At 55.5% G+C, this 10,346-nt stretch overlaps 1 protein-coding gene across 1 annotated transcript; it reads right to left on the reverse strand.

The window, feature by feature from the left end:
- LOC144951494 (pyridoxal phosphate phosphatase PHOSPHO2-like) lies at positions 1-7,396 on the reverse strand. The gene is made up of 3 exons (XM_078881812.1): positions 7,172-7,396; positions 3,821-4,144; positions 1-2,941 (listed from the first exon to the last, which is right to left on the reverse strand). The coding sequence occupies exons 2-3, from the start codon at positions 4,104-4,106 to the stop codon at positions 2,460-2,462; spliced, it is 768 nt and encodes a 255-aa protein (XP_078737938.1). The 5' UTR covers positions 4,107-4,144; positions 7,172-7,396; the 3' UTR covers positions 1-2,459.
- Between the last annotated feature and the right edge of the window lie 2,950 nt (positions 7,397-10,346).

Genomic DNA, 10,346 nt, shown 5'->3' on the forward strand with positions numbered 1-10,346 from the left:
CCAAACAAGTCAAAAACAAGTTTATTATTGTTGGACAAACTTCCCATTCCCTGAACTCGTCGCCGCCGTTTCGCGCTGGGACTCCGCGCTTGACTTTGCCCGACGGACTTCGTCAGCAGCCCACCACAAGCGTGCTGCTCCCGGAGGTTGCTGCGGGGCGCGGTCACCGTGCAGGACGAGTTTCCAGCGAGTGCGGAGAACGCCGCACCACGTTGAGCCTCTTCCCGCCCACACCCCCCCCCCCCCCCCCGCTGCAAAGCCGGGAGGGGTGGCACCACCGGGCAGGTCCGCTTCCTTCTCCCCACCACAGAAGCCGAACCGAGCCGAGCTCTTGCGGATTTGAAATTTCGCCGACTCAACTTCAAGAAGATGCTCGCAACAGCGCGTGGCCGAGTGCCGTACGCGTGCCCGCTCACGCGTGCCCGTGCGTGCTCACGCATGTTCGCTCACGCGTGAGTACGGTTACAAACACGCACACCAAATTGACGAACGCCCGCAGCGGCGTGCGTGGCCAAAGCTCACGGAGGCGAGATGCTCGATGCTTAGAATCAACACGGGAAAAAAACGCCATCAGGATCAGACCAGAGGTCGCAACCGGGTACCGGATACCCGTACCCTACCCGATACCCGGCTACCCGGACCCGGCCAGGTACGGGTAACCCATTTGCGACCCTGGTGCGGCTGGGTACGGGTACGGGTAAGGAATCAAAACCCGTTTGCGACCTCTGGGTCAGACGCAGCTTTTGCACAAAACCGTCAGGAGGTGGGTCTTTCGAAACTCCCGTTCGCAGTGCACAAAAACGTGACACCTAACACGGCGAATCGCAGACCGACGCGTTTAATTCCTCGCTCCCAACGCACAAGACGCCAGGGCACACAGCCGTCATCGTCGTCGTCATCGTCACGCGCCACGCTCGATCCCCTGCTGTTGGACAAAAGCCTCCACCAACTCCGTCGCCATGCCTCCTCGTGGTCTCGCGATGCCCAGATCTACCTCCGTCTCGAGCCGGGCCCCGCAATGGAGCAACCGGTTGCGCAACTTGGTTGCGAAACTGGTTGCGTGCGAGGAACCGCACTTGAAGCCGTTCCCCCCCCCCCCCCCCCAGAGCCAACAGTTGCCGACGTGCGTCGCCTCGGAGACGCGAGCAACGAGAGGCCGCGAAATGTGGCCAGGAGAGGGCAGTGCAGCAAGCGGGATTGTAAACTCATCTGTGTAGCGGAAACTTTGTGGGCTGTCACCCCCCCCCCCACCCCACCCCATTGTTAGTACACCGTCGTGGATTTTCTCCGACAACCTCCGCCGGCTTCTGCTTCTCACCGCGAAGCGAAGTTGTCATCGCTTACGGAATTGGCGTTGTGACCGGTCAGCGGATAATAGGCAGCGATCGATTGACCCCCCCCCACCACCCCCCCCCTAACTATCTCCGGCCATTCCATGAATCGTCACCGAATCGTCACCGAATCGTCACCGAATCGGCGGGCCACTTTGTACCGTCTCAGTGGCGAGGAGATGTGAACACCCTCGCCTGGTGTACAGGAGGTCGTGGTGTCGATCCCGACCCCAACCCCGACCCCGACGCCTGCTGCTGTGTATTTGTAATTTGCGTGTCTCTCTCTCTCCCCACCCCCATGCCTGTGGTAGCGTAGATTTTTTTTCCCGGGTCCTCCGCTTTTTCCCCCCCTCCACATTTAGAATCGACATGATGCGTTTAGAGTTGTTGGCTGCTATTCCCACGCGTTGGCGATGAGCCAATTCGTGGTGCCGTCATTTTTGATGGCCGGGTCGCTTCTGAGAAAGAGCGACATCGCTCAATGGGGCCGCCTTAACTGGTAAAAACACGAAACAATAAATAGTTTGGTTTTAGTTGAAAGTTTAGTCCGAATTCACGTCGCTCGTATCTCCGTCTCATTTCGGTGCAAAATTCCCACGGCGTTCACCCAAACCGTTAAAAACTCAGGCCCCTCGCAAACGACCCTACAGGTTCAATCGCGACCGTTGCTTCCGAAACCTGAGAATCGATACGCGTCACTGTCATCCCCAACACCCCCCCCCCCCGCACTACTGGCTTAACATCGCCCCCTCAACGTCCCCAACACATCGGAACCACTGGTTTAACATCGTCCCCAACACATCGTAAAACCACTGGTTCAACATCGTCCCCAACACAGCGGGACCACTTTGCTTAGGCGCATAAAATAAACAGAATGCACGCACAAGCAGGTACAATAAACCTCTCCTTCATTTGTCTGTCCGACCATTCGGTTGTTCGGTAAAACGGTTCACACCCCAACGCACGATGGCGGCATCACCGCGACCGCCGCTTGCCACAGTCGCCACCGCTACCGTCACTCCGCTCCACCACCGCCGCCACCATCGCCACCACCGCTACCAACGACCACCGCCACGCTCCACCGCTCCACGCCATCATTCCTCTCCGCCACCGCAACCGCCGCCGCCGCTACAAAGCGGCGCCCTGCGCGAGCGCCCGAACGTGCTCGAGTATTTCATCCCCCGACTCCCACGGCACCACGGTGGCCTGCACCGCGCCGGGCTGGGCCTGCTCCAGCGCCGCCAGCGCCCTCTCGAGCTGGTACCCGCGGCGGGGCAGCACCACGTCGCCCGGCAGCAGCGCCAGCGCGGGGCACACGTCGTTGCCGCCGTCGCCGACGTAGATCACGCGCCCGTACCCGCCGTGGCGCTCGACAAACGACCGCAGCGCCGCCCGCTTGCACATGTTGGCGGGGCAGCGGGAGCAGCCGTGCTGGCGCCCGCCGCCGTGGAACGGCAGCAGCGCCAGCGAGCCGCCGGCGTCGACGCTCGCCGGGTTGGTGAGAAGCTCGCGGAAGAGGGGGCGGCAGCCACGTGACTCGAGCACCCAGCCGATGAAGGCCGAGTTGGCGTCCGAGACGATGACGCACTCAAACTGCTCCGGGTGGTCGGCTTCAGGAGTGTGGGCGGGGGGAGGGGGGGGGAGGGGCAGAGAGGAGAGGGCAGTGTTAAAGTAGTCGGCATCGGTAATCGTAGTCTCGTAGTCCAGTGGTCTCGTATCTGATAGTCTCGTAGTCCACTATCACCACCGCCACCATCACCACCATCACCACTACCACCATCACCATCACCACCATCACCATCACCACCATCACCATCACCACTGCCACCATCACCATCACCACCATCACCATTGCAACCATCACCATCACCACCATCACCATCGCCACCATCACGACTATCGTCATCAAAACAAAGATCCCCCGAATAGCCTTAAGAGAATGTTGGCGAGGAGCACCTATGAAGGCCGGCACGGCACACAAGGGGGTGGGTGGCCAGCACCACGCCCAACTGCCTTTGTCTCCCCAGCGGTGATGGTTACACACCGCATCAGGTACTCATTTGAGGCCGAAACGATCTAGGGGGGGACCAGGACCGATTCAGATTATCATCACCGGTGTTGCCCGTGAGCGGGAATCGAACTCGGGTCACCGGGTTCCTAGCGCAGTGGGCGAACCGCTGCACCACCGCTCCCCACTACCACCACCTCTGCCCATCACCACCTCCACCACGTTATTATTTCGCTTTGACGTCAGCCGGCATGCCCGGCGTGTCCGGCACGTCACCGTGGCGCCCACAATCGTCTCCGCTCGTTCACCACTCGCGCGTCGACGGCGGCGGCGTCGACGGCACGGCTCGAACAACAACGCCGGACGAATCCCGAGCCGCGCGTCGGGCCGGCTCGGCACGACGGCCCCGACACGGCCCGGCGGCGCGGTGCGAAAAATTCGGTGCAAAGCGTTTCGGTTGAGCCCACCCCACCGCATTTACCCAGGAAGCGCAGGAGCTGCGGCATGCCCGGCGTGTCCGGCACGGCCTCAATGGTGGCCCGCATCTCGGCGGCAGTGACGCCCACCTCCTCGCGCAGGTAGCGCAGGACCCGGTTCATGTGATCCGTCCAGGTGCCGCCACCACCGCCGCCGACGTCGTCGTCGTCGCCGCCGCGGTAATCCAAGCGCTCCGGCAGCTCTCCCCCGGGGGCGCAGCGCAGCACCCACATGTCGCTGTTGTCGTCGATGAGCGTGTGGTCGAAGTCGAACGCCACCAGCGACTTCATGGCGGCCGCGTGTGTCGGGGCGCGAGGCGGTGCCGGCGCTGTCGGGCGAAAGCGGACGGGAAGGTTTGGTTAGTGCCGAGCCGCGCTCTCTTTAAACGTGGCGGGTGGTTTTTTTTAAAGAACAAAATACCTCCGGCAGGATCCCCCGCGGTCTCGCCGGGGGTTCACCGCCGCACGGCGCTCGAGGTGAAGAAGCGATCGCGATCAAATCCAACTCCGGTCGACAGCGTTATGACGATGGTGGTTTTAACGTGGATTTGGCTGCGGTCATAATGCGGCTGTTACTTAGTTTGTTGTCCTTCACCCCGCACCTCCGGTTAGCACGGTTGGCTACGTAGGGTGCAAAAGAAGTTCATCGTACATATATATACACACGCATATGATATGGCTGTGGTTAAAACGTGGTTGTGATTGCGGTTATAATGGTTGCGGTTACATTGTGGCTTCAGTTGCGGTTGCAGAACAGTTGTAAAGCCACCTTGGTAATATTTATACATGCGGTGTCGATGATGATGACGATGATGATGATGACAATAAGGATGATGACGATGATGTCGTCGTCAACGACGAAGATGATGATAGTAAGGATAACATTGTGGCCGATATTGTTGTTGGTGCTGTTGACCGACTGGAGGCCGGTCAAACTTCACTGGGAAACGAATCGCAAGGAATCCGCATCGCTCGCAACGCACCCCAAGTTACATTCCTCGCAAAAATCGCGTGGGCAGCGATCGTAGTGAAATAACCCGCAAGGGAGCAGCCACGGCGTGGTCCGGCAGCGGAACGACAGAATGCGGAACGACACGCACAAAAAACAAAGATCCCCCGTGTAGCCTTAACAGACTGTTGGGGCAAGTGCTGTTAGCGAGTAGCACCTATGAAGCAACACACATCTGGTCACACACACACAGACTTACTGGATTACAGGAAGCACCCCCCAACGGATTTTAATTTTGGTTGGTGTGCGTCTTCTAATTAGAAGAATACGGCAATAAATTAATGTCGAGGATTCGCGATCGATGGTCAAAATATGTGAAATCGCATACCTGTCAACCCGTACTACGGGTTAACCCCTATTCTTGTACAAGGAAATTGAATTTTCAGACTCAGCCATTTCAATACGGGCAACACCAAAAGTCTTCTTGGTTCTTTTGGTAAAGTCACGTAGAAGGGAAATAATAAAATAATAAAAATAAAACACAATAAAATACAATTCTCACGACGTTTCGGCCACAACGCAAGCAGCCGTCCTCAGGTGAAGAACAGGTCTGTCGGAAAGACAGCATCTGAATGAACACCACCAAGCTTGGCAGCGTATATTTAAGCTGGGTTAGAGGAGGAAGGGCGCCTTGACAAAGGAATTTGCATATCAACAGATGAATTTAGCATATTTATGGCAAATGCAGATATGGCGTGCGGTGGCTGGGCATGCGGGCTACATGGATCTTTCAAGGATTTGTGATCTCCTCACACAATCCAGCCTGGTTAAACCCAGGATGGTTTGTAGGCAGGCCAGCCTGAATGTTTCTAACCGGCGAAGATGCTCCATTAGGGGGGTCCACGTACACACACACACGTACACACACACACACACACGTACACACACACACACACACGTACACACATACGTGGTGTCAATTTACATTTTGTTGGCGGCTGCCCGGATTGGTTGTAGGCCAGTGATGAGAGATGCCCCCTTTCTGGGGGGTGGCGAGATGTGGCCAAATTGTTTCATTTCGAAAGCAAATAATCGAAAACGCAAATGTATCACGGGGCCACGTCAGTGGCAACTTTGGTTGGTGCCATCAAGCCCCCTACGCGGTTGGGGGCCGTCCATAAATGACGTCACGCGATTTTGGACGATTGTTGACCCCACCCCCCTTCGTCACAAAAAGTCAGACCCCCCCCCCCCTCAAATATGACGTCACAAAGCTCTGCCCCCCCCCCAAAATAAAACATTCTTCAAATCGCTTTAAACTATTGTCATTGTAGTGCGTATTTAATGTGGCGCTGCCACATTTATTTAAAAGTCTATTTAATTAAGAAGAACGTGATGTCTATATTAATTTAAAGTTGCGCATTTTGATGTGACGTCACATTTCTCAAACCCCACCCCCCTCGTCACAGATCGTCACAAATGTCTGACCCCCCCCCCCCCCCTAGATGCGTGACGTCATTTATGGACGGCCAAGGGGTGGGGGGGGGGATGCAAGGCTGCAGTCAAGGTGAAGAATCACCGCTCTGGGGTATCCAACCCGACACATCGCCGATTAATGACGAAGGCTCCACGAACAAAATACGAATAATTACATTTGTTTGATCTACAACAACAATGACGAGTATTATTATTCAACACAAATATCCGAGCGTTATAAATCGAAACAAACCCCGCCACTCGAAGGCGGTGAAGTCACCCCACGAGGTCACGTGGGCCTGTGAGGTCACGTGGACCTTGTAAGGTCACGTGGACCTGTGAGGTCACGTAGACCTTGTGCGGTCACGTGGACCTTGTGAAGTCACGTGGTCTTGTAAGGTCACGTGGACCTGTGAGGTCACGTAGACTTGTGAGGTCACGTGGACCTTGTGAGGTCACGTGGCCTTGAGGTCACGTGGACCTTGTGAGGTCACGTGGCCTTGTGAGGTCACGTGGACCTTGTGAGGTCACGTGGGCCTGTGAGGTCACGTGGACCTGTGAGGTCACGTGGCCCTTGAGGTCACGTGGCCTTGTGAGGTCACGTGGACCTGTGAGGTCACGTGGCTTTGTGAGGTCACGTGGACCTGTGAGGTCACGTGGACTTGTGAGGTCACGTGAACCTTGTGAGGTCACGTGGACCTGTGAGGTCACGTGGACCTTGTGAGGTCACGTGGACCCTGTGAGGTCACGTGGACCTGTGAGGTCACGTGGACCTGTGAGGTCACGTGGACCTGTGAGGTCACGTGGACCTGTGAGGTCACGTGGCCTTGTGAGGTCACGTGGCCTTGTGAGGTCACGTGGAGCGTCGAGCGCCCGCCGGCAGACCCCGGCAGGTGCCGTGGGGCGGCGTTGACAGACCGTGCCAACTCACCGCGTTTTATCCGCCCGCTGTTGTGAGCGTCGCCACTACGCCGCTGTTGCTGCTGCTGCTGCTGTTGTTGACGCTGCTGTTGATGATGTTGCTGCTGTTGTTGCTGCTGCTGTTGTTGATGCTGCTGCTGCTGTTGCTGCTGTTGATGATGATGCTGCTGCTGTTGTTGTTGATGCTGCTGTTGCTGCTGCTGCTGTTGTTGATGATGCTGCTGTTGTTGATGATGATGCTGCTGCTGCTGTTGATGATGCTGCTGTTGTTGTTGATGATGCTGCTGTTGTTATTGCTGCTGTTGTTGTTGATGATGCTGTTGTTGATGATGATGCTGCTGCTGCTGCTGCTGTTGTTGTTGCTGCTGTTGTTGTTGATGATGCTGTTGTTGATGATGATGCTGCTGCTGCTGCTGCTGTTGTTGTTGCTGCTGTTGTTGACGCTGCTGTTGATGATGTTGCTGCTGTTGTTGCTGCTGCTGTTGTTGATGCTGCTGCTGCTGTTGCTGCTGTTGTTGATGATGCTGCTGCTGCTGTTGCTGCTGCTGTTGATGGTGCTGCTGCTGCTGTTGCTGCTGCTGTTGATGGTGCTGCTGCTGGGAGAGACAACTGCCTTCCAACCACCCCGTCAGTAGCGGAGTCCTTCACGAGCCTCCTCCCTCCAAACAAACAACAACAACGACGACGACGAGGAGGAGGAGGATAAGAAGACGACGCCACAGCAGAGCGAACGGCTTCGGCGGTCGCTCCGGATGCGCGAGTCGGCGCGGTCGCCGCCGGTTCCGATCAGCTGATCGCCACTTCCGGCTCGCGGTGCCCCCTCCCCACCCCCACCCCCCTCCCCACCCCCCCTCCCCACTCCCACCCCCTCCCCACTCCCACCCCCTCCCCACCCCCCCTCCCCACCCCCACCCCCCCTCCCCACCCCCCCCTCCCCACTCCCACCCCCTCCCCACTCCCACCCCCTCCCCACTCCCACCCCCTCCCCACTCCCACCCCCACTCCACACCCCCACCCCCCCTCCCCACCCCCCCTCCCCACCCCCACCCCCCCTCCCCACCCCCCCCTCCCCACTCCCACCCCCTCCCCACTCCCACCCCCTCCCCACTCCCACCCCCTCCCCACCCCCACTCCACACCCCCTCCCACCCCCTTCCCACTCCCACCCCTCCCCATTCCCCCCCCCCTCCCCATTCCCCCCCCCCTCCCCATTCCCCCCCCCCTCCCCATTCCCCCCCCCCTCCCCACCCCCACCCCTCCCCACCCCCTCCCCACTCCCACCCCCACCCCTTCCCACCCCCACCCCTCCCCACCCCCTCCCCACTCCCACCCCACCCCCAACCCCTCCGAACACTGTGACCTGTACAGCACCGACACCGTGTCACAGTGACCTCTCTGTAAGCCCCCCCCCCCCAGTCTCCCCCCTCTCCCCCCCTCTCTCCCACCCCCTCCCTCTCCCCCCCTCTCTCTCCCTCCCTCCCTCTCCCCCCTCTCCTTTCCTCTCCCTCGCTCTCACGCAGTCTGCCGCCCTCTCCCCACGCCGTTCTCTCCCCCCTCTCACTTTCCCTCCTCTTCACGCTCCCTTCACCGTCTCCATCTCCCCACTCGCAGTGACGTCATTTATCATCTCCCCCACTCGCAGTGACGTCTTTTATCATCTTCCAACTCGTAGTGACGTCATTTATCATCTCCCCATTTCGCAATGACGTCATTTATCATCTCCCCATTTCGCAATGACGTCATTTATTATCTCCACGGAAGCAGTGACATCCTCCGTTTGCTTCTCGGAGTGACGTGTTTATCCACCTCCCTCCCCCCTCACTTTCCACCACCATTACGTTACGTCATCGTCTTTCCTCCATCTCCCTCACAGTGACGTCATGTTCTCTCTTCATTTTCGCTCGCGCAGTGCCAGTCCATCTCCTCCATCTCCCCTCTCGGTTACGTCATTCTTCCCCTCACTTCGTTTTGCTCCACCCCCTCCCCTCAATCCTGTCACGGTGACGTCATGTCTCCGGCTGGCACCGTCACACTCGGCTCTCTCTGACGTAGCAGCTCGCTCTGCGCTTCAGTGAGACATCGATAGAGAATAAGAATGAAGAGATACAATTAGTACACAAATCATACACAATTAGTACACAAATCATACACAATTAGTACACAAAGCATACACAATTAGTACACAAAGCATACACAATTAGTACACAAAGCATACACAATTAGTACACAAAGCATACACAATTAGTACACAAAGCATACACAATTCGTACACAAAGCATACACAATTAGTACACAAAGCATACACAATTGGTACACAAATCATACACAATTGGTACACAAATCATACACAATTCGTACACAAAGCATACACAATTAGTACACAAAGCATACACAATTAGTACACAAAGCATACACAATTAGTACACAAAGCATACACAATTAGTACACAAAGCATACACAATTCGTACACAAAGCATACACAATTAGTACACAAAGCATACACAATTAGTACACAAAGCATACACAATTAGTACACAAAGCATACACAATTAGTACACAAAGCATACACAATTAGTACACAAAGCATACACAATTAGTACACAAAGCATACACAATTAGTACACAAAGCATACACAATTAGTACACAAATCATACACAATTAGTACACAAAGCATACACAATTAGTACACAAAGCATACACAATTAGTACACAAAGCATACACAATTAGTACACAAAGCATACACAATTAGTACACAAAGCATACACAATTAGTACACAAAGCATACACAATTAGTACACAAAGCATACACAATTAGTACACAAATCATACACAATTAGTACACAAAGCATACACAATTAGTACACAAAGCATACACAATTAGTACACAAAGCATACACAATTAGTACACAAAGCATACACAATTAGTACACAAAGCATACACAATTAGTACACAAAGCATACACAATTAGTACACAAATCATACACAATTAGTACACAAATCATACACAATTAGTACACAAAGCATACACAATTAGTACACAAAGCATACACAATTAGTACACAAAGCATACACAATTAGTACACAAAGCATACACAATTAGTACACAAAGCATACACAATTAGTACACAAAGCATACACAATGCATGCATAACGCGTACACAATCCATACACAATGCATACACT

Source organism: Lampetra fluviatilis, chromosome 62, assembly GCF_964198595.1.
Source record: "Lampetra fluviatilis chromosome 62, kcLamFluv1.1, whole genome shotgun sequence".
Classification (NCBI taxonomy): domain Eukaryota; kingdom Metazoa; phylum Chordata; class Hyperoartia; order Petromyzontiformes; family Petromyzontidae; genus Lampetra; species Lampetra fluviatilis.

Bases quoted from the DNA above. Each gene is read 5' to 3' on its own strand.
- LOC144951494 (XM_078881812.1), bottom strand. From the start codon at position 4,106: ATGAAGTCGCTGGTGGCGTTCGACTTCGACCACACGCTCATCGACGAC. The intron at 2,942-3,820 runs GTAAATGCGGTG...ACACTCCTGAAG, and splicing joins GCAGCTCCTGCGCTTCCTGG to CCGACCACCCGGAGCAGTTT.